The sequence below is a fragment of the Microtus ochrogaster genome, linkage group LG2 (assembly GCF_000317375.1).
Source record: "Microtus ochrogaster isolate Prairie Vole_2 linkage group LG2, MicOch1.0, whole genome shotgun sequence".
Taxonomy (NCBI): Eukaryota; Metazoa; Chordata; class Mammalia; order Rodentia; family Cricetidae; genus Microtus; species Microtus ochrogaster.
The window spans coordinates 22,274,695-22,298,989 of NC_022028.1; the positions used below are offsets into that span (position 1 = coordinate 22,274,695).

The 24,295-nt window shown below is 44.8% G+C and overlaps 1 protein-coding gene across 1 annotated transcript in view; it reads left to right on the forward strand.

The window, feature by feature from the left end:
• Vwa3b (von Willebrand factor A domain containing 3B) overlaps positions 1-24,295 on the forward strand; it is a 175,432-nt gene that overhangs the window by 84,771 nt on the left and 66,366 nt on the right. Inside the window, exons 10-13 of the mRNA XM_026785438.1 lie at positions 5,768-5,922; positions 11,413-11,551; positions 12,562-12,693; positions 20,494-20,592. Coding sequence (XP_026641239.1) covers positions 5,768-5,922; positions 11,413-11,551; positions 12,562-12,693; positions 20,494-20,592 — 525 coding nt within the window. The remainder of the gene's footprint in view (positions 1-5,767; positions 5,923-11,412; positions 11,552-12,561; positions 12,694-20,493; positions 20,593-24,295) is intronic.

The following is a 24,295-nucleotide window of genomic DNA, read 5'->3' on the forward strand; positions in this document are numbered from 1 at the left end:
CAGAACTAGCTAGCCATGGACAGAACTAGCTAGCCATGGGCAGAACTAGCTAGCCATGGGCTTCAGAAGGCTGAAGTGCTGATGACTTCATTGTGCTGCAACCAGATCTCATTCTGCAAGATCAGCATGACTTCCTGGCATCAGCAGTCCCCATGATCTTCCAGTAGACCTTACCTCTTAGAGCTTTCCCTGCCACCACGGGTGCCTACACCACAGGCCCTTTTGGAGACACACTCAAGATTTTAAGCTATAACAGCAGATAGAAATGAGTTATACCCAAGCTACCAGCTGGGTATAGAAGTTCAAGTCTTGCAAGTTTCTGAATTGTTCAATATTATGTCAGACGAGAGGCTCTGTGTTCTCCCATGTTGAATAGAAGGGAGAAACTGCTGGTGAGCATGTAAGAACCAGGTGTCCCTGTGGTCCTCTTGAATCTCAAACGTCTTGAAGATGCATTACTCCAGTGAGCACCTGCCAGCATATAGTAAATTTCCAGGAAACATAAAATTGGATTCTCCAAAGGCTCCTAGCAGCAGATGAGCCTGTGTTTCAAGCTCTGAGAGATATAGTTCCATTGTGCCAAATGGGGTCCATGGGGATGCAACTTCTCACAGTGTCTGACTCTGGCTCCCAAAGACCAAATTATTCTCAGTTTGAATGCTTTCTAAACTCTCCCATCATGCATTTGAGTCATTAGGTCTGAGGTGGGTACCAGAATTTTACATTAGTTATGTCACGGATGAGAGGGGAGGGGAGAAAAGAGAGAGGGGAGATAAGTGTGATCTGCAATGGTTGATGGTTCTCAACACAAGTTAGAATTACTGGGAGAAAAAAACTTTGGGCTTACCTATGAAGGAGATTCTAGATTGGGCTAAGAGAGGTGTGAAGATCTACCCTAAATGTGGGCAGCACCAGTCCAGGGCTTGGGGTTCTAGACTGATTGAAAAGGAGAGAGAGAGAGCTGAGCACCGGCACCCATCTCTCTTCTCCCTGACTGCGGATGCGGCGTTGAGCAGCCACCCCATGTTCCTGCTGCCATGCCCTCCCCACCACGACGAACCGTACCCTCAAACCATGGGCCACGACAAAACCTCACTTCCTCCCTTAACTTGGGCTTGCTGTGTACCTTGTGACAGCAGCAAGAGAAGTAGCCCAGGCAGGGAAGCTGATGTAGTTTGTAACAGTCCACTGTTAGGGTAACGAATCCCACTTTGAGCCTCCTAACTCACGCCAACAGAAATACTGGGGTGTCTGTTAACCAGCTTTTAAAGGTACCACCTACTGGCACTGCCCTGTTGGGGACAAACACTCAGTACAGTGGGGACAAACCACATTCAAACCATAGCAGACATCCAGGTGAGGGTGAAGGTGGAGGACCAACGGCTGCACACTAGGAAATGGTCATGTGTAGGTGGAGAGCAGGGACCACGATACTCAGAGTCAATTATTAATATATCCAGAGATGGACAGAGAGACTAAGCAGTGTCACATTGTGAAGCAGAAAAGTGTGTGTGTGTGTGTGTGTGTGTGTGTGTGTGTGTGTGTGTGTTGGAAATGGAGGACGTGGGAGGATCAATGCTCTGCTCAAAGTATGTGTGTGTGTGTGTGTGTGTGTGTGTGTGTGTGTGTGTGTGTGTGTGTGTGTGTTGGAAATGGAGGACGTGGGAGGATCAATGCTCTGCTCAAATACTGGGTCACTTAGTGTGTGTGTGTGTGTGTGTGTGTGTGTGTGTGTGTGTGTGTATAGACACACACACATCCTTAAAGGCTATGATTCAATTCAGGGTCAAGGCCTAGATCCACCAGAGGGGACCCTGCCTACTCTGATGTGTAACTACGCTGGCTGACCACCCAGCTTCTAGCTGTTCAGGTTCCGCTGTGTTGTGCTTTTACCTCCTTACCCCTGTGTGCTTACGACGGACTGCAGGAGGAAAATACATAAATTGAATTAGAAAAATGCAGCATTGACGAAAAGCTTGCTTCCTGCTGTATCCTAGGAGGCCGAGTAATTGCTGCCGCACAGGGGAAATCTCATTAGTGGCTTTCCTCCCGAGCACAGTTTTCTAGCTTTGTAGACATCATTCAGTCATGTTCAGGAAGTCATCCATAACTAAATTTTCACTTAGAAAATATTCAGTCCTGGGTATTTATAAGTATTCACCCTTATTTTGACATAGCCCGCTGTGAGCTTCCGACAATATGGCAGGCTCTGGGTCAGGCTCTGCTATGGACTTTGCCTTCCTTCTTTGCAGTTTCAATGAAATTTGAAGGGCCAGTTTGAAGAAAGAGGCTTACAAATGTGGAGCTTAGCTCACGTTTCCTGTGCTAATACAAAATAATATGGTGAAGGTTGAGAATTATGCTAACTATTCCTTTTCATAGATGGTGGTGGGAACACATTGTTCCTTCATATTTTCAGACCCTAGGTCCCAAGTTGGGTTGCTCCCAAGGTTGTGTTATGTAGGGGGACATTGTGGCTGTAAAATGGGTGGACTCTTAGAGTTCCCTGGCAGCCAGGGGGTGAATCCAGTGTATGATTATCTATATAAACATTGGTTTAGGTGTGGTGTAGTTGTTCACATCTGAGAAATGAATGACTAGAAAGACCTTGGTGTGTAGTGTTTCCAAGATGGATGAAGGGGCGGGGTTCATTTCACTACCAGTAGCTTCCTTCTTTCTGTCTTTAAACTGGGCGTTGTCAGGTCCAACTTGGGACCTGCCTGTCTGAGCACAGAGCTTAGCTGGTAGGAGATGCCCAGGAGACGCGGTCTTTTCTCTATCACAGACACTGACGTCACAAGTAGAGAATCAACCCTGGGAGTGCTTTGTGCTCTGTCTCGTCAAGATACCTTAGCTGCTTGTGCTCAGTTTCAAACTGGAGGGGATGAGGTTGCTGGGCCTCCTGGCTGGTAGGAAGTCCTCCTGTGACAGACAGAGGCCGCTGCAAATGGGACCCTCTGGGCTGCCACGTCACTATGCCATTCTGTCATGCTGCTGCCTGGTAGCCTGCCTCCCCGTGGCTTTGTGGCCTGCTGTTGCTTCGCTTGGCTGTGCTTGACTTCCAGGGAAATATCGTGGGACTGAGAGATAGGCAGGAAGGATGCTTTTGTGGGACAGACCCAGGGGTGTGGTGGAGAAGAAGAGGAAAGGCACCATGGCGGAGGACAGCTCCCTTCCCACCCCCTTTGGCAGCGTATCGCTCACCACTGACCCACCACCTGTCTCCTGGTTCTCGTCCCTATATGACCCTTGAGCTCTTGGGCTGGACTCTCTCTCTTGAACCCATTGGCCTGATGTGGGTGGTAGCCTTCTCTCCTGTTGCTGCTTCCTGACGAGTCTTACCAAGTCATCAGACCTCCTCGGGCTATGCTGAGCCCACTTCACCTGCTCATGTCCTTGAAGATGAGTTTGTTCCTTGCCACTGTGGACTCCAGCCCCTGTTTTCAGTCTTCAGGATGTCAGTTCCACGTGGATGACACTTACGACACTCTGATCTTTTTTTTTCTATAGCCCCTCTTCCAACGACTTCCTCCTCCACACCGCCATTCCCCTCCCTGCCATAGGTGTGCCTTTGACTTAGTTATTATGAAGGTCTGCAAACATAGCCCACACAGTCAATTCTAACCATACCTCTTAGATTACTTTTCTAGGACTTTCCCCAAAGCTATTGAAATCCAACATTGTGCCATTTCCTGGGAATGACCATTGACTGTTCTGGAGAGATCTGGGGGCAAGCACTCAGCCGCAATGCCCAGTTTCACTTTGGATTAGTGCTTCCATCCCCAGGAAAAGTTTACCTTGCTCCTATCTAACACTCCATGCATGGACTCATCTTTGACTCATTCATTCATTTCCCCCTTTTACTTTAGACACTGAATGTTGTCTTCGAGAGCTTTCCACCAGTTTATAAGCATGCATTTTATGATTGTGTGTATCTGCTCGTGCATGCGTGTGCGTGCATGTGTGTAGGTCAGAGGTCAATGTCATGCACTGCCCTTGATTGCTCTCCTTCTTATTTCTTCTTTTGAGAAAGGGCCTCTTCCTGGGCCAGAAGCTCATCCGTTGATTTAGCTAGGCTGGCTGGACAGTGTGCTGAGGATCTGCCTGTCTCTGTCATTCCTCTGCCGCTCCTCCGCCTGCCAGACTGTGGTTACATGTGTGCTATATGCCCGGCTATTTCCATGAGTGTTGAGGATCTGAACTCAGGTCTTCATGCTGTGCAGGAGGTACTTTACCAGCTGAGCCATCTCCCTAGGCTACTATATGATATTTGATTACACACAGGCATTTGATGGCTTTTTCCTACTGTGCACAGCTCCCACCCCCTCGGAGTGATGACTACTAGTATCTGCCTCTGCCTGTGCCTCATCTGCTTCCTTCTGTTTCTCCTTGAAGGCCAACTCTTCCAACGAATGTGATCCATTCTCTTTCTCCAGCTCTTCCCTTCCCTTCCCGTGTCTCAGAATCTACTCTGATTATGCAAAATCCCCACTTCTCCGTGGAAGCTGGGATGTATGAAATTTTAAAATCAGGGATCAATTCTTATTTTCTAATGCTCTTTCCCCTCTCCTTCCTTCCTTCCTTCCTTCCTTCCTTCCTTCCTTCCTTCCTTCCTTCCTTCCTTCCTTCCTTCCTTCCTTCCTATCATCTCTATTATCCCCTCCCGTCCCCTTCTCTTTCCATCTCTCTTTGCTCCCCTTCTTTCCTCACCTCCCTTCCCACTTCCTCTCTTTTTCTCTCCTCTCCCCTCTCCTCCCCTCCCCTTGCAGGAATCACTGGCTTCTCCAAGACACAGATGTGATCACATTTGTACTTCTGACCTTGTCCATGACCTCCATCACAGGATTGTCTGTGGAGCAGACACCAGCACATGCTTGTTGAGTTTAGACGTGAATGATCTCTCAGTGGAGATGTGTGCTAAGAGGTGTACGAGTCAAGTAGAGATGGGGGTGCTACTTGGCTATTTTTCTTCCTTATAGGGTTTCTGAGTGGCCTTGTTATTACAGCTTTAGCCCCAAAGCCCAAGGCCTGGGATTCCCCACAGAATGAGCTCATTCATATCCCATTATTCCATTTAGAGAGGTAAGAGTGAATGATTTCATCAACATGGCTGCTGTTCACATTGCAAAGTGTAGTCAAAGAAGTTCATTGACCCCAAAGTCTGTCTTTGGGGTACTGCCTTGAACTGTAGTCTTCATACAGGAAGAACTGGGTCAAAGGGAAAGGGCTGTCAACTTCAGCTGTCCTGGGCAAACTCCATCTGTTTGATCTTGTCTCGGTTCTGCTTCTGTGAGGTTTGAAGTTGTTACCTCCATTGTTGAGAGGATTGGTTTGTAAGATAGGTAAGGCTGCTGTGTGGGGGAAGGCATCTCATTATAGAGTCATGTATCTTTGAGGCTCCACTGTTCCTGGAATCCGGAGTAATTGCAGGTTTAGCACAGACCTTCAGGCGCCTTTTTGGGTGGTATCAGGGGGGATCTGGAACAGGACTCTGCACAGTGAGATGTTTCAGTTGCTCTTATGGGTATCCTTGCAGAAGGGGCAATGCTAGCCACTGTTCCATTATGTTCAGGCACTCCTTTGGAGATTAACATCCCAATGTGCAGATTTACCAGGTAATGGCTTCAGAGGAGACAGATACAAGATGGATACAGAGATGACCAGACTTTATTCAGTTTTTAGTTATTCTTGTGGACCCATGTGAGGAATCGTGGGTTTTTCCCCCGCTGAGAACCTGCTCTAGCCTGTGACTTTGTCCTTTCTTTAGGACCCCAATAGGAAGACAATCCATGCCAAATACTGCAACAGATTCATCCACGTTCCCTGGAAGGATGGGAGCTTGGTCCACGTCAGCATCACCAAGGAGAAGTGCAGATGGTACAGTGAGAGAATTCACACAGCCCTGGCCAGGATCCAGAGGAGGTTGGTGTGCTCGTATGTGGTCACTAGTGAGCTAGTCTCTCGTGCAATACCGCGTGAGCACAACTGAGTGAAATGACCAATAGACGTCATTTTCAAAGAGTCCATCTGATGGTTTATTGGTGATGTTATTAATAAGAGAGAAATACTGGTATTCAGATTTCATCAGAAAGAGAACACAGAGTTATTGTGTGTGCATGGTGGGGGGGGACATATGTACATGTATGCGTGTGGAAGGGAGACAAAGGTTGATGTCCATCTGAATTTTTGAGGCAGGGTCTCCCACAGAACCTGGAGCCCAGTGATTAGTTAGGCTGGCTGACTAACGCTCCCCAGAGAGCTGCCTGTCTCCCCGGGACTGGGGTTATAGATATGTACCACTATCCCTGGCTTTTATGTGGGTGCTGGGCATCAGAGCTGGGGTCCTCACGCTTTTGTGACAGGCACTTTGTTAATGGCGCCATCTCCTCAGCTTCCAAAGGAGCAGTTTTGAAGTGATGGCTATTAGGAGATTAAGGGGTACTTCTATCTATGCTTGGGGGGGGGCAGTTGTGAGGCATGGGTATATTGTAGACTGTATTCCATCTATACTCTCTCTTACAGAACTATTCCAGCTCAAGGCAGCTCTTACATAGCTGTGACAAATTGCAAAATAATCAGATGCTGTATATATTTTAGAAAACAATGAGAATGCATGACCTCCTATCTGTCTTTATCCTGTTGCGCTCTTACAATCTGCAATGCTCATTGAGTATGGTGTCCTGATGCCATGACCTCAGGGTTGATTCCATGTGGATAATTTAAATTAACACCCTCAGGTATCAGATGTCAGGAGACAGTTTTAGACCATGGAGATCAAATTCATTTAGGGATACTGGCCCTGAGGTCTCAGAGAACTGGAAAAATAAGAAATTAAAAAACAATGAAAACCTCAGCTCTGCCACTTGCTGTTTGGCCCTGGGCAAGTTAGTTAATGTCTTTCTGCATCTGTTTCCTTGGTTATAAAGTGGGAATAGTTATGACATTTGTAAATCTGCTCTGTGGATTATGCCAGATGCTAAATCTAATGGGTTTAAGCCAGTGGCAGCCTGCTACAGTCATTTGAAAATGGACGTCCCCTCTATCCTTGTGCCATTTTTATTACAAAGTCTCATGTAGCAGATACCCAACTGCCTAGTATTTGTACCCAGAGCCCTAGCATTTCAAAGGCCACATGGTGATGGATTACTCACAGAAAGCTTCCCTGTGTTGAGAGTCTCCCCTGCTATGGCTTCAGAGATGATTCTTCAGTTTGTGTTTCTAGTCTTGTAGGGGACATGCTGCTTTCAATGCACTCCAGCCTCTGGGTCCCTTTGTCCCTTGCCTTTCTGGTATCAAGAGTGGGTAGGAGCTCTTTTCCTTTTCTGTTTCCTGCAGAACTCTGAGAATTGGCACCATCTCTACCTTATATGTTTGGCAGAATTCACCTTTAAAGCCTGGAGTTTCCTTCTCTGTAGAAAGATTTTGTGGTACAGAACTTGGACAACATTAACATTTCTTGGAAAGTAGGCTGTATATGTTAGTTAGATATATAAATATCATTTTGTTGGTTGTATTGTGCTAGTCATCCATACTGATTTTTTTCTTTAGTTGTTCTATAAATTATTGAGAAAATGTTGAAATTGCTGAGTCATTTCTGTGTGGCTCTTTCAGGTCTATCAACTTTTCCTTACTACTTTGAAATTCTGTTAGTTGGTGCATGTATGTTGCAGAATGTTATATCTGCTTGGTGGATCAGCTCCTTTATAATATGAAATGCCCCGTTCAACTCTGCTAAAATTCCTTACTAGGAAATGTATTTACTCTGATATCTGAGTAGTTAGTGACTCCAGCCTAACCATCATCATTGTCTCCAGGGTTCATCTTTTTCCTTTTCTCTGTGCCTACCTGGCTGATCATTAACTGGGCTTTTTGGAGACAGAATGTGTACCAGCGATGGTAGTGCCACGATGATTCACATTTAACTCGCTTATCATTTATTTTCTGTTTGCTCTGTCTTCTCTCTGCTCACTTTTAAACTTTTGTGTCCCTGTCTGTGGCCTTTTTCTTTCTTCTCTTTGTCTCCACTGTTGCCACATTTGCCCTATCTGCTATATGTGACTATTTGACATTTATGCTATACATATTAACCTCTCAGTCTGCCTTTAGACAAGATCATACCACTTTGTGTATATTATAATATTACAATGTCCACCCCCTCTGTCTTTTCCATAGTTACCACGAACTTTATGTCTGCAGCCCCTATGAATTTAACAACACAGAACAAATAGTCTAATGTCCTAATCTAATGACTAACACATAGAATAAATACATGTTGTATTTGTTCATTTCTATTACTCCTTTATGTAAATCTAAACTTCCACTGGGCATTCCTTCGTTTCTACCTGAAAAGCCTTCTTAGTATCTGTTGTGGTTCGAGTCTGTTAGTGATGGATTGTGTTAGCGCTGTGAGAGTGAAAACTTCTTTAATTCACCCCCCCTTAAAGACATTTTTTAAAATTTTTTTTAAATTTATTTATTTATTAAAGATTTCTGTCTCTTCCCCGCCGCCACCTCCCATTTCCCTCCCCCTCCCCCAATCAAGTCCCCCTCCCTCGTCAGCCCAAAGAGCGATCAGGGTTCCCTGCCCTGTGGAAAGTCCCAGGACCACCCACCTCCATCCAGATCTAGTAAGGTGAGCATCCAAACTGCCTAGGCTCCCACAAAGCCAGTACGTGCAGTAGGATCAAAAACCCATTGCCATTGTTCTTGAGTTCTCAGTAGTCCTCATTGTCCACTATGTTCAGCGAGTCTGGTTTTATCCCAGGCTTTTTCAGACCCAGGCCAGCTGGCCTTGGTGAGTTCCCGATAGAACATCCCCATTGTCTCAGTGTGTGGGTGCATCCCTCGCGGTCCTGAGTTCTTTAAAGATCTTTTTGCTAAGCATAGAATTCTAGTTAGAAAATTTTATCAGCTATTTCTTTTTAAAATCTTTAGTGTATTCTGGTCTGCATGGTTTGTGATAAGAAGACCTTTATTCTTAGACTTGTTCCTCTGCACTGTGATTATTATTTTTTTTTTCTTTTTTCTTTTTTTTTGCCCCTTGCTGCTTTTAATCACTGGGTTTCATCAAATTTGTGATGTACTCTGCTATGGTTTCTTCTCTTCTCTTCTGATAGGTTCTTTGATCTCCTTGAATCTGTGGGCAGACTGTTTTCATCAAAATAGAACATTATTTTGAATCTCTTTTCTGTTTCTCCCTTTCCTGTCTGTTGCAGAGCCTAATTACAGACACACTTCTTGTTGTTACAGGACTTTTCCTTTCTAGTTTCCTGTTCCACTTTGAAATGTTTCTCACTACTATGCTATAAGAAATTCTCTGATCTTTTTCTCTGCTGTCTCGCTTACTATGAATGCTATATAATTTACTTTCCAGTTCAGATGTGTCCTTCTAGGTGTCCCACTTAGGGGGTTTTACATTTTATTATTTATTGTAATTTGTATTTATACTTGAGAATTCCATTACATATATGTAAAGAAATAGAAATTTCATCCTTCAGTTCCACCTGTAACCCCTAACGTGGCAATGCTTTATGCCACTGTCGTCATCACTGACTTATTTCTCTTCTCCTTCTTTGTAACTACTAAGACCAGTTAGTGCTGTCCCTATGTGAACGGGCATGGGGCCATCCACTGGAGTGTAGGAAACCTGTCAGCGAGAACACGCTCAAAAAGAGCAAGTCCCCACCCCAGCAGCAATAAACTGCCGATAGTTCCACAGCAAGTGCTCTCCTGGAGCCTGGGGAGCGCCGCCCCACCCTGGCTTGGATTCTTCTGACTGACTTGGCTTTATGCAGCTCCTGTAAAGGTAACCACAGCTGCTTTGAGTTCACGAGAGCGACACTACGTCTTGTCTAGGACTCAGCGTTTCTCAGAACTCTTTTCCATTCACTGTCTCTGACATTCCACTTCCTCTTCTGCAATGTTTAGGACCATCTTACGTCTCCCATTTCTCTTCTGGTTCTGTTCCTGGACATGTGAAACACATTTGTAGTGACTGCATAGCCCCTTTTCTTTTCAGCTAATTCTAGTGTCTGGGTTGCTTGGGCTCTGTTGATCAGATTTTCACTAATCATGGATATTTTTCTGCTTTTTGGTATGCCTGGGAGTTATTTTCTTTTTTCTTCTGAATTCCAGGCATTTTGAATTTTTACACTGTTGAATGATAGACTTGATTGCAATTTTATATATATTTTGTGAGCGTGTTAAATGGCTTAGAGACAATTTGAGTCTAATCCGTATTTTAAGTTACACAGGTTTAATTAAGCCCACAGTAGTCTCTATCCTAGGGCTGACTCGGCTTTACTAGCCAGGTAACAGCATAATGAGAATTCCACTTGACACTCTGCCCTGACTGCTGGGGAAAGGAGCTGCTGTTCTCAGGTGTGTACGCTCCAGTGAGCGCTCTTGGATGGTTTTTCTCCTTGACTTCTGTAATTTCTTCACACACATGCCCTGATCATCGCTTCACCCCGAACGCTAGTGCACCCTGCAGATCTGGAGTGTGACTCTCCCACCACCTGCTCTGTCTCCCTACCTTTCTCTACAGTAAATGAAGGTTGGCATTTTGCCCTACAAATCCCAGTTGCCTAAGACTTGCTGAACTCCATTCGATAAGACATTTTCTCTATCCTCTTTCCTCAGCCCTCACTGCAAGGCTTTTCCTGAAGCCATGAGCTTCAATGCATCCTGTGGTGAACTCTCGAGTATTGCCCTGTGCACGCAACCCCCTGGTACTTAGTTGTTTCAGGGTCCTGAGTCGCTCAGTCCTGTCCACAGACCCCACAGGCTTCGGGAGCGAGCTGATTTCGGGACCTCTTGAGTCATAGCTGAGAACCTCCACACAGTAGAGATTTGGAAGCTCTTTGCTCGTGGCTTTCTTTGCATCTGTTTTTCTGTCATATTGATTTTCTTTGTTTTGTTCTACTTGAACTGGTGATGGGAAGCGGAGGGCCCTGATGAGAGTGCAGTTGAGATGCAAAATTTTCTTTTTAAAAAGATTTCCTTTTATTTATTTATTTATTTGTTTATTTTTTTGGTGTGTGTGTGTGGTGTTTGCATGTGTGCACATGAGAGTGCCTTCAGAAGCCAGAAAGAGAGTATTGGGTCCCCCCTGAGCTGGAGTTCTGGGTAATTGCGAGCTGCCTCATGTGGATGCTGGGATCTGAATTTGAATCCTCTGTAAGAGCTGCAAGTGATCTTAAGTGTTGAGCCGTTTCTCCAGCCTCAAATGTAGGGGTTTTTTTTGTACAGAAAAACAAACAACAACAAAAACTAAAACCTGAAAGTCAAGAATTTGTTCATCAAAGATTAGGTATAAACAGCGGGGCAGAGTTCTGGTTCTGTATCCCTGTGTTCTGATGAAGGCAATCCTGTCCATAGACTCTGTTTACTTTGATATTCTTTCCTGTCTAGGATTAAGTGGCTGCAAGATGGGAGTAGAGCCCTCTTTGGGAAAGTGTGTGGAGATTGCGTCTACATCCTCATTGATACATCTCACTCAATGAAGAGCAAACTGGACCTGGTGAAGGATAAGATCATCCGGCTCATACGGGTGAGGTGGGAGTGTCACGGGCTTGTGCTTGGGCTGCTGTCTCATAAACATGCTTTCGGTAGTCCTTGTCCGGAGTGGCTCTGGACAGTGGGCAGGGCCACACTGCACTGCAGGGTTCCCGAGAAAGCCAGTCCAGAAATGCGCCCCTCTGCTGTTCTAGAACTCTCTCAGTGCTCCCTGGCAATCAGACCTGTCCTCTGATTCGGTCCTTTATGTCGCCATCACCCCTGGGTCACTCAGGTGTGTGTCTATACTTTCCGCCTGGAGTTGTCTCTGATCTATGATACACGAAACCTCTGTTGTTTCCCAGATTTTTATTATCTTGAATTTTTAACTTACTTTCCTGTGTCTGTTAGGGAAGCTGTGTGCACCAGCCCCAAAGTTGCAGATGGGAAGAGGGGAGGCCTATGATGGGGGCACCCGGTTTCTATCCCACTCACCTGGGCTGCCCCTGAATCATTTTCTTGGAAGCAGGCTGCTTGCTGAATCCAGTTTCCATAGTAACTAGGTCTCACAATATTGTCATGAGTCTGTTGTGCTGAGAGTATAGAGTGTTTAAGAAATACAAAATCTAGCCAGCTCCTGGGGTGGGGGGCGGCACAGTGTAGGCTGATGAAGGACAAGCGAATATGTCCGTACCAAATGAGAGCCTGTCCCAAGAGGTAGTGACCAAAATGATGATGTTTTGAATATTCTTTCTTTATGCATTTAGCATGCTTATCAGCATGACATTAGCGTCAGTATTAAAGTCAGTATTTAATGTTACAGTACAATATTACCTACATATATGTAGGTGGCATTTAATACTAGCAGTACATTCATAATATAACATCTGTAGCGACCAAACATCCAAACTTGGCTCGAATGCCTTTTGCAGCAGAAACTGTTTTTTCAGTTGCACGTACTTCTCAGCTAGCCTCTGGAGCTAAAAATGGATATCCTGGAGATTCACTTCAGCTTTGCTCACATTTGAGTTGGCTTTATGGCTAAATAATAATTGTTTCTTCCAGGAACAGTTGAGATACAAGCGTAAATTCAATTTTGTGGCGTTTGATGGTGAGGCAACTGCTTGGCGGGAAAAACTTGCCGAAATCAATGAAGATCATTTGGAACAGGCCGAGTCGTGGGTTAGAAACATTAAGGTAAAATGTCTAGGCTGGGAGAGGCCTGAAAGTGTCTCGTGGTAGTGAGTTCACTCATCGGCTAGGAGTTATCGAGGAATGGATTGAGCTCCGAGAAAGGCAGTGTCTATACATGGGCAGTTATTTGGCTGCAAAGGTCACATGCATCCAATCTCATTAGTCAGATCTTAACATCTACATAAACATCTATTTATAGTCATCATCCCTTGGTATCCATGGGAGCTTGGTTCCAGGACCTCCCCCGCATCCTATGAGAGCCACAGATGCTCAAATCCCTAATATAAAATGCTGTGAGATTCGCAGAGAGCCCACACAATCCCCCCCCCCATGTGCCAAAAATTATCTCCCCACAAACCCACAGCTCCCAGTGCAATTGACGGGTATTATACTGTATCATTTAAATAATAAAGATGGGGGAAAAGCCTGTATAGGTCCAAACAGATAATCTTTTATGTATATGAATTTACACATCGTGTGTATGTTATGTGTGTGTATCTGCAGATTTGTGCCTGTGAATGCAGGCATACATGAGCTTGAGGAGGCCAGAGAACAGCCTTGTGCATTGGCCCACATCTTCTGCCTTGTTTTAGACAAGGCCTCTTTGTTATTTGCTGCTTTTGTAGCTATCCCATGGGATTCTGGGAATTCTCTGCCTTGCGTCTTACCATAGGAGTGCTGGGATTACAGATGCACACAATTGCACCCAGCTTTTACATGAGTTCTGGGCATTCAAACTCAGATACTCATCATTTACATAGCAAAGGGTTTACCCATTGAGCCATCTCCCCAAGCCCAGACACAATCAATCAAAAGTGCACAAGCTGTGCGAATGAGCATGTGGGTGTGTAGTGATAATTTCATTTAATAATAAAAGCTCACCTGAAGTTCAGAGAGTAAAACAGCCTCACTGATTAGCCTTACAGACCAGGCAGTGGTGACACACACCTTTAATCCCAGTAACCACACTGGTTTGCCATAGAAACTGGGCAGTGGTGGTGTGTGCCTTTAATTCCCATACTGGAGAGGAATATAAAACGGGAGGAGACGGCTCTCACTCACAGTCTCATTCTGAGATTCCTGGAGGCAGAATCGCCATTTTGGACTGAGGTAGAGGTAAGAGCCCATGGCTGGCTGTTTTGCTTTTCTGACCTTCAGGTTGAAACTCAGTTTCTGTCTCTGGGTTTTTATTAATCGTACTACTACGTGTGTGCGTGTGTGCACATGCATGTGTGCTCATTCCACAGTTGGTTGGATTTGTGGGTGTATAACCCTTGGACAAGGCGAGGTGGCTCTCTTTCCAAATCTGTCCTGGGCTCAGGTTGCAGCCTCTTGATGAAAACAGATTTCAGCAGATAATATTTTGGGTGCTCAGGCCTTCAGATCTGTCCCATCTGACGGTCCATCAGCATTTCAAAGGCTCTGAGGGGCCATGCAGCTGTTCCTACTGAACTTTGTTCAGAAGCAATGAACTCCTGGGCACAGTACAGTCTGAGCAGCTAAAGCTGAGAGCAAGAAGAGAGAGGAGGAGGAGGACCCAGGGAGACAGTGAAGTCATTTCTCAGGTCTGCGTTTTTCCTGGACACTGGAAAGCTGTTATTTCTTGTCACATGGGCTACTGGGAAGGACTTTCTTCTTTTAGAATTTTCTCTTGCCTTGAGCTTCTCTTAATCTCGAATATACTCCAGAACCATATGGCATTCCAGATATTTGAGAGACAGTTACATATCTGAGACAGGGCTGTTAAAAAGTTGCTTAAAATAGCTTACTGCTTGAGTATAGAGTCCTATATTTGCCCAGCAGCCACACCAGACATTACTGAACTCCCTGAATCTGGACTGATCAAAGCAGGCCCAGGCAGACACTGGAGTGTCCCAAGTTCTTTAGGGGTTATTTTTAAGATGGAGAAAGAAGGCAGTATGTTGAATAAAAAGATAATATTTTTAAGTAATTGGCCACCTTATCCTGGGTAGAGTGTCAAGGCTATACTCAACTTGTTAAGTTTCCAGTATTACCAATGTCCTCTTCTTTTTACAAACTACCAGGAATAGGAGGTCAGTTGTTAACGGAGCGCTCACTGTCTACCAAGGTATTACACATTCATTCTCTTTGGGTGAGAGCATCCGTGGGTTCGCTCCGCTCACACTGGTACTATTAACAGAACGGTAGTGCAGCTTAGTCAAAGCCCATCAGATTTTCCACTTAAACATTTCCAATTGCAGTGTCTCCCTAGTCTCCCCCAATAGGAGAAAGCTTCTTATTCTTCCTTGGACATGAATGATCTTGACACTTTTGAAGAACACAGATTGATATTTTCTAGAACGTTCTTCAGATTTTTGATTTTTTTTTTGTTTTGTTTTGTTTTGTGACACTGGGAATTGAATCAGAACATCGGAACATGCCAGGCAAGTGTTCTCAGTGAACTCTATCCTTCACCCTCTAGAATCTTCGGTTTGGGGTTAGGGTTGCTAAGTTGCCTAGGCTGGCCTTGAACTTGCGGTCTTCCTGTCTCAGTGTCTTTAGCTGGAAATACAGGTGTATGCCACCATGCCTGACTTCTTCTGAGGCAGTCTCTTGTTGTGTAGCCCAGGTTGGCCCAAATCCAGCTTCCCATTAGCTTCCCAAGAGCCAAGATTATATCATCACTGTCCCCAGTTTTAAAAACAGCCACCCTGTTGTTGGTTTTCTGTAGTGCTGGACTGTTGAATCTCTCTGATTCTGCTCCTGTATCCTTCCTATTTCTGCTTGCTCTGACTGGGCATTGCTCTTCTTGTTGAAGGTTCTTTAGTCAATAATACAGCTTGCTTTTGGAGGTGTTTCCATTGTTCCAGCGTAAACTACTGTGGGCACAGATTTCCCCACCAGTATGGTAGTAACTACATTCTGTAGATTTAAGTGTTTTACTTAATTTTCCTTTATTTCTAGTTAGTTTTAATTTTTTTGTGTTTTCTTTTTTTGAACCATGAATTATTTAAAACCTATTATTTGACTTCCAAGTATATGGTAATTTTCAAGTTGTCTTTCTGTTATTAATTTTGATTCCATGATGACTGAAAGCAAACTTGGCATGATTTCAATGATTTTTAAATTTGTAAAATGTTTCATTAAAATGGAAAATTTACTAGAAATTATGGAAAATTTAGCAAAACACTGAAATTTATGGAAAATAGCTCCCACGGTTCTGGCTATTAAAGAAAATAACCATCATTAGCCATTTACCTATTGTTTTCTTCTTCAACTTCATCAAATTTTGCTTTGTGTGTTTTGAAACTCTATTGTTTGGTACTTCTGTATTTAGAGTTGGTGTCTTTGTAGACTGAGCCTTCTTCGGTCATTATTTAATGTGCTCTTTGGTCCCTAGTAATTTCCACTGCTCTAAAGCATAGAGTGAGTCCGGCTTTGCAGGACATGCATACCCCAGCACTTAGGAAGTGGAGGCAGGAGGATAATGAGTTGGAACCCTTCTTAACTACCTAACAAGACCTGGTCTCAAAAGCAAAATTAAAGCTCCAAACAAAAAGCAACATCCCTAACCCCCAAACCTAAAGTGTGCTGTTAACATTGCCATTCCTGCTTAAAAGACTATTATGACAATGTATCACTTTCATCCTTTGATCTCCAGCGTATCCATGTTTCTGTATTTGAAGTGGCTCTCCCCACCCACCCCCCAGATGTTAAGGGATCTGCTCAAGACTTTGTAAGTTCTCCGATCCCTGTCAAGTAATGGAATAGTAAGACGGTGTGTAGGTGTGTATGTACTATTGATGTCTAAGGCTAATGTCTACCATTTGGTTATTCCCTTATTGTGGAATCCTTGGTTTCATTGTTTCTCTTGCCTTCTTGTGGGTCTTTTGGGCACTTTTAGTGTTCCCTTGTAACTCTTCATTTCACTTTTTACTGTAGCACTTCGTGTGGTTTTTCTGAATGCCTGTTCTAGTGGCTTTCCATATGCAAAGTTGTCATTTATCACAGTTCCTGATCTGATGTGCTCTGACTTCAAGGGAGCAAACCTGATATTAATTTACACCCTGTGTGCTCCATACATACTAAAAGAGATGGCTCTTCTGTATCCAATCATTATCGGCATGAAAGCTTCTTAAACTGTAACACATGACTTGGGAACTTTGGGGAGTTAAGGATGGTCTTTTCTGATGACTTTCATGTTCAGGGTTTGAGTTTCTGTTACCGTTTCTTTTGAGTCGTAAGCTTCCATTAGCCACCCTTTAAAGATGAGACTCCCAGCCACAGAATCTCACAGTTCTCCATCGGCCCTGAGTAGATGTCTCCACCAGATGTGAGTTATGACGGGAGATTCAGTCCTTTCAACACCCGAAGTAAGTCGGGTCTCTTCCTTTTGTGTCTGTGCTTTCAGATGAGAAGTGGCTGCCACCCAAATTGGAATTCTTTAATGGATACTATAATATGCTATTTCTCTTGGGCTGTTATTAGGGAGTTCGTTTTGTTTCTTTAATTTTCAGAAATTTGCATACAATGTATCTAGCTATGATTTTCACAGATTTTTTTAAACCTAATTGGGAGTTTTCTCAGCTTCTTGAGTTGCAGTTTTTATAATTTCTGCAAATTTGAGGATTTTTCAATTTTTATTATTTTAAATTATGTCTACGTATATATTATGAAGTGGGATTATGCATGTAAATGTGATGCCCACATGGTCAGAGGCATCACAGCTCCTGGGGCTGTCACACAGCTCCTGATCTGATATGCTCTGACTTCAAGGGAGCAGGCCTGATGCTCTACACATACTAAAAGTATAACAGAGATGACTCCTCTGTATACAATCATTATTGGCATGAAAGCTTCTCAAACTGTTTGTGAGCCACCCAGTGTGGGTGCTGGGAAATAAATTTGAGTCACTGAAGAACCGCACACACTTATAAGCCCCAAGCCATCTCTTGAGCCCCTTGGGGATTTTTTTAAAAAGCTATTCTTTTTAAAAAATATTTTTAAATTCCTCACTCTCCCCTCTCTCTTTTTCTGGAACTCTTGCAGTATTAATGTTCCATCTGCTTTATTGTCTCAGGGATCTCTGAGGGCATCAGTTGGACCACTTTTCTCAGACATTATACCTCTTTGTATAATGAGTGATTTTTCTTTATTGCATTCGGGGAAATTTTTATTATTATATCAGGAGGTGCTAATCCCATTGAAGTCTTCTCATTTAGCCAGCAGACACTGTATTTAGGTTTAGCCTGTTCAATCTGGTTTACATTTGTGGGCTTTTTGCTACAGTGATAATTTAGTTTTCAGAACCCCCTCATGCTGCTGGGACCCCCATTCAGTACCCACTTGGTGCTGTCACAGGGGTGCAAGGCAAATCCCTGGGTTATCTGTTTCTGGTGGGTGACCTTCTGGGGACGCGAGAATAGAAATTGCTAAGTCCAACCGCAGGGTAAAAATGCAGGAGTTGTAGGTGCCTAGCCCAGGATATACTCAGCAGATTTTTCTATTATCGTCAGCACTGCCATGACTTTCCCAACAGTTTGCCTCATGTGGATGCTATAGTGATAGAATTACTTATCCTATCTTGAACAAAACAGGAAGCGGGGCTTCCCATCGTCGTCTCTGTTTGCCTGCTCATCCATCCATCTTTTATTAGCCTTCCATGCCAGCTCCACCTGGAGGTGTCTTTAGCTATGCACTCAGCTAGAGTAACGCAGCCTGTGCTGGGCATCACTACAGCAATGTTAGCACAGCGCTGGATGTGTATCCAGGCTCTTAGCATTGCCCAGGAAGCCATCTCCAGACAGTGTTGGCCTGGTCCAATCAGTTGTGTTTGAATCTCAGCATGATGCATGGCAGGAGTATTGGGGCTTATTATTACCTGTGGAAAGTTAGTGGAGGCTGCTGGAAGAGGCCCAGGGGTGGAGAAACTGCGTGGGAGGAGTCATTGCACCCCCACCTGTGTCTGGGTTTAAGCAGGTCCTAGCAGAAAGGGCATTCAAGGCCCACTGCAAAGCTTGACAAGATTTGAGTATGGACTGGATACTTCCATTCCTTTGGCCCACCGTCTCCATCTTCTCATCCTGATTCCAGTAAGGGCGGTAGAACCTGCTCCATTCAACTCAGGAGGAAGTACGAAGGCGCAGGCACACAACCTCAGAGTATCCTCCCTGAGTTTGAGTTGAGAGTCAGTGACTTCAGATGGCGGGTCTACCAACCATGACAGTGGTGGCATGTGCAGACTGGCGAAGCTTCTTGGGTGGCAGAGGCAGTGGGCTGCTGGTCCACCTCGTGGCCACAGTTCCCTGTTTGGTGTGGCTAACCACAACATCTGGTGTGCTGGTGGTGTGGCAGTGGGGCTCCTGCCGAGCAGGCTTGCAGCAGGACTGGGGCCCCGCTCCATGGTGTGAGGTCCCAAGCTAGGTTTTCCTGCCAGATGCTAAGATTGCAGGCTATCCAGATGCCCTTTGCACAAATTCTTCTTGCTTGGATAAATCACGATTGTTTTTCTAGCTTACAACTCTGGCTGAACTGATACCCTGGGTCTGAGATGTGGGGGATGGCTTAAGTAGGCTTTGGAAATCTTGAGGTCCCGTGTGTCTTACGGACAAAGATTATTTCTTGGTAAGGCTCATTTTTGTGTGTTGACTCAAGTGCACTCCGGCGAATCTAATTTATTTGATTTCTTCCCATGCTAAAGTGAGTCATGAGATTTTCTAATTTATAACTGTTTGATGTGTTTGGTGACATTGTTAAAAACCTATCATTATTTCCCCTTGACATGCAATGTTTATCTTTTTTTCTTTTTTGTACAAACAATTGTGGTGTTATGATTAATGTTATATGTAAGAGAGAAAATAAATCATAATCTGTTCTCTTTGATTAATTATGATTTTAATTTATACAGTTAGCCCTCAGTAGCCATGGGGAAGTGGTCCTAGGATCACCCTCCCTCCCAACGAATACCCCAATTGACAGATGTTGCTTGTATAAAATGGAGCATGTTTGCATATGAATATGTATATCCTTTTATATCTCTTTCAATCACCTTCAAGTTACATGTTTGTAACATAATACAGTGCTGTATATAGTGTATATGTAAAATAGTATAGTGAATGCTTACAATAATATATTACTTGGGGAATAATGAATTTTTTTCGATATTCAGTGTCTGTGTAATTTTCTTCCTAAATATTTTTAACATGCTTGATTGACTCCCAGGGGTATGGAACCCATAGATCCAGGCTGCCTGCTATGTCTGTTTATTTTCATCATACACAAAGCAGAGCATCAGGACCCCATGCATTCACATAAGATCCAATAATATGTCATGCGATTTAAGGTCAGTGTTCCACCCTAACCTTTGTAGGTTGGATTTATGCTAGAAACATTTGTGTGTTCATCATTAGGCCAGCAATAAGACCACACTCAAGTTTGCCGAATTCTGGGTGGCACAAATAAATCCTGAGTTGAAATGAACATGATCCCAACCGGGATGCATTCAGGCGGCTTGATCCAACTCTGCTGACAGCAAAGCCAGCCTTGAGTGAGTGAGTGAGTATCTCACACAAAAACACAGACGAAAATTGCATTAAGACCCCAGTTGTCAAGACAGGAAACCCACAGCCTTGGCTCATAGCAGATCTTGAACTACTTGGCTAGAGACTCTGATGGCACACCTGGGAATTTGGTTTCTTGAAATCCCTGGTCTTAAGTCATTTTCTCAATGAAATTTTGTCTCTTATTTCAGATGCCTTTTTGCCCCCCACCCCTCACGGAGCAGAGAATACACTTCACTTGTTTGTGCAAACTGTTTTGACTGCCTCTTTTCTTCCCCCATAGGCTGGAAGTTCCACAAATACCCTGAACGCCCTGAAAATTGCTTTTGCCGACAGAGAAACAGAAACCGTCTACCTTTTGACGGATGGGAGACCCGACCAGGTACTCACTAGAAGACTAATGAATACCGGTTGAAGAATGTCGTGGGAAGGGAATGCCGAGAGGGGAATGAGACCTTTCCAGGGGACATCACGAGGCAGAGAAGCTGATCTTGGTGACTCAAACCTGCCATCCTACTTACATAGGAGGCCGAGGCAGGAGAATGACAAGTTCAAGAGTTGCTTGGTTATAGAACGAGTTCAAGACCAGCATAAGCAACTTAGCAAGAACCCCCGTCTCAAAATTTTGTCCTGAAAAAATTTTAAAGAGGGTTAAGGGTATATAGCTCAGGGTTGAGTACTTTTCTAAGCATTCGAGAGGCTCTATGTTCAATATCCAGAGTCCCCAGCACCCCCCCAACAAGAGCTATCGAGAGGTATGTCCCTGGCATAGGGAAGCAGAACTGAGGTACGACAAGACCCCAAGGGGCAACCGTGTCTTCTACAACCGAGGAACATTTGTGGGCATTGTGACGGTGACGATGTTTTATGTTCCACACCAGGGAAGGAGCTGCTGCATTCCACGGCACCCTGGCTTATGTCTATGACAAAGGAGGGCCGCCGAGACCGCCTTCCATTTCTTTCCTTTGAGGGCTCAATCTAAACATGTCACCGGGCCGCACCCTTGGTTCTATCCCTAATTTTAGCTTCACCCTCACTTAGACAAAAGCAGGCCTTTCAACTGAGACATTCTTGGCTTTGTTTAGCCTGCCTGGGAAATATTTGAGACGTTTTAGAAGAGTCTGTTCTGTTTCTTTCGAGCTTTGTGAATGAAAGACGAGGACTCCCGGCGTTAAGTAAATACGAGGATTTTCCAGGCCGGCACAATGTAAATTGACTGCTAAGGTGAATTAGTATCAACATGTATCCTGCCTCGGAAGATGTTTATATGTGCAGACTGCCTGTTCTAAAGTACCGTGTCAAATGACTCAGGGATTAAATACTAAAGCCACCGGATTTTTACTACTGCATTAGATTCATGGCAGAGAAGTGGCATTTCAGGGAAATTGAATTTGGAAGGCTTTCCCTGTCAACTTCATTGCGGTTTCTATTCAAAAGCAGTCTGTCGCTCTCACGTGTGTCCTGGGTGGTGCCAAGGTTTGACTGATCCTTGCCTTAGGGAAGTTTACCTTTAGGGAATGCGCTAGAAGTATACAGTCTATTTTGATACAATCCAGGGGCTGAGATTGTCTGGTCTATGTCTAGCAGCACGCGAGGGATGGATTTAGCTATACAAGATGGGCAGAAAACCAGGGAGGGTTCTCTAAGTAGAAGGGGGGCATTCGTGCTGTGTCTGGAAAGAAGAGAAAGAACTTTCTGAACAAAAGAAGCCGAATTGTCCTAGGTGGGAGGTACAGAAAGGTGGGCATGAGGGTCATGCTTAGAGAAACAATCAGGGCATGACAGAAGTGTGCACTGTTTGTTGTGGGGATGTTGTGCAGGTTAGAAGGTCACAACAGTGGGGACCTTTCATAGGAACAGAACTTATCACCCCTCCCTAGTTTGGAAGCATGACGCCCCGATAATGCCAGGGACATGGCAGCTATGCCAGAGCTTCTGCTGGGACCTCAACAAGGGCCTGTCAGCAGTGTCAGCTGGCAGCAGGAGAATTGGGAAGGAAGGGACTTCCTTTAGAGTCAGTGGGACTTGGTGCCTAGCTTGGTAGCAGGCAGTGGGGAGAGGAGAAGGCAGAGGAAGTTGGAAAGGGGTTAACTGCTTTCTGGCTCATTGTGATATTACTAACGCAAGCAAAGTTTCAATTAAGAACAGACAGGGTTGGGGTTCTAGTGAGCATATTGTTTGTGTGCTTGGGCTACATGGATGCCCAGAAGCCCCAAGAAATACGAGGATGGTTCAATAGCTCGGGGTTTCTCACAGCATAGCATTCCAGGGTCCTGAAATCTCACATCAGTATATCCAAATACATTCACGTAGCTTTCTAAAGATGAGTAGCTTTTCTGAGAGAGACTGTGGTTCATTTGAACGCAAAGGTGAGAGCCAGAGTCCCAAGAATGACGATTACCCAAACTTAACCCTATAAATGCGTCAAAGTGTTTGGTGTTCGTGTTTACCTTTTCACACGGGAGTCTCTTCTGAAGATTCTGTCAGAAAAGCAAATGGATATCAGATATTTGTGTTCTGTGTAAAATATATTAAGGAGCCCCACCAAGCCTCCATGGTTTCAGTAGTGATAACAAGTTTAAGCTAACACTGGCCCAAGAGCCCCAGGCTCTGTCAGGACATTCTTCCTATGAGTTTAGCTGGGGGCGGGGAAGGCTTGGGGTGGGAATGGGGTAGGTTCATTCTTGTTTGCCAGTTCTCACCACCTTTGAGGAAGCTCACTGTGTAGGGCCAGTGCGATTCAGAATGCTCAGCAGTGTTTCCTTATTGGACGACCATGTGGACAATCTAGATCCACTGGCATCTACTTACTGTTCGTTTCACAGTCAGGCCAGCATTAGAAGGTGACATGCTCTAAAATTCATCATGTTCCAAGAATTCTAGAAATGTCAGTCTTCATAAAGTAAAAAGGGTCTCATTACACAACTGTACTCTGGTGGGCATGGGCAAAGTTTAGTCCAGTTCTGGCTGTGGTTATTTTAGGACTCCTTCAAAGTCAAAGTCTTTCCAAGTGGACGTGACGAATACTTTTGCATCCTTCTAAGATGAGAATAATGGATAAAGCCTAGCACAGGCCCTATGGAGTCTAAGGATGGCGAAGTCACAGGCGAGGAGCCTGCCCAGGTAGACCTTAAGGTAGCAAGGAAACCCAGGGTCCCACTTTCCTGCTGCTGCTCTGGGTTGATGATGGAGAGTTAGCTGCGCACCTTGCTCAGCCTTCTCTGAGGGACTGGAGAGAGCTGCCGGCCTCTGTGAGGAACCCGGGAGAGAGTCCCTGGGATGAGAAAAGCTTCCTCACTCTTTCACAAGAGTACAAGAGGCTATGGCTCCTCCACTCCACAGCCCAGGGGACCCTGTCAGGAAGTCTCTGGGAGAATCAGAGCAAGCCAGGCTGTTGTGGGAAGAGCTTGATGCTGACCTTCAGAGTCTTCCTCTGCGGTGTTCTGAGGGTGTAAACCAGCTGAGGTAGTCTCGAGCAGCCAGAATATAGGAATGGCTGTTGCATTGCGTGGAGTTTGCTTTCCAGTCTAGGGCATGCCACCCCTCTCCCCAGCTCTCTAGTGCCACAGGGGGGCGCTGGAACACCATGTGGGTTTAGCATTGTGGGGTCTGGGGCTGGGTGCAGGTGGTGGGCTATCTTGCTCTAATGTGCTTTTCAACTGGATAGAATATCTTAGAGGTGGAAACCTGGGTTAGGAACTGACCCAGCACTGTCCATCAAAGCAATCTTAGACAAGAGTCCTTCAGCTGGCATTTCCTCATCTGTAGTTTAAGGCTAGTCCTCCTTCCTCGCAGGGTGGTCCTGAGAAAACAAACAGTACGCTATTTCCATAAATGAACTCCACAAATATTGACTGAGTACCAGGGCTTCTCTTCTCGGCCTGAAGCTATAAGAGTGAGCAAGATGGAGAAGGGGCTGATCTTCGATGAAGCTTTTAGTGGAAAGAGAGGCAATGGGCAAATAAATGCATGATGTCACGTAGCTAACGAGGTGGCGGCGCCTGCTATGGTTCCCAGCATGCAGCTGGAGCTATAGCACTGTTTTCCTTCCCCTCTCAGGTGTATCAGCTGTAAGTCAATGTAAG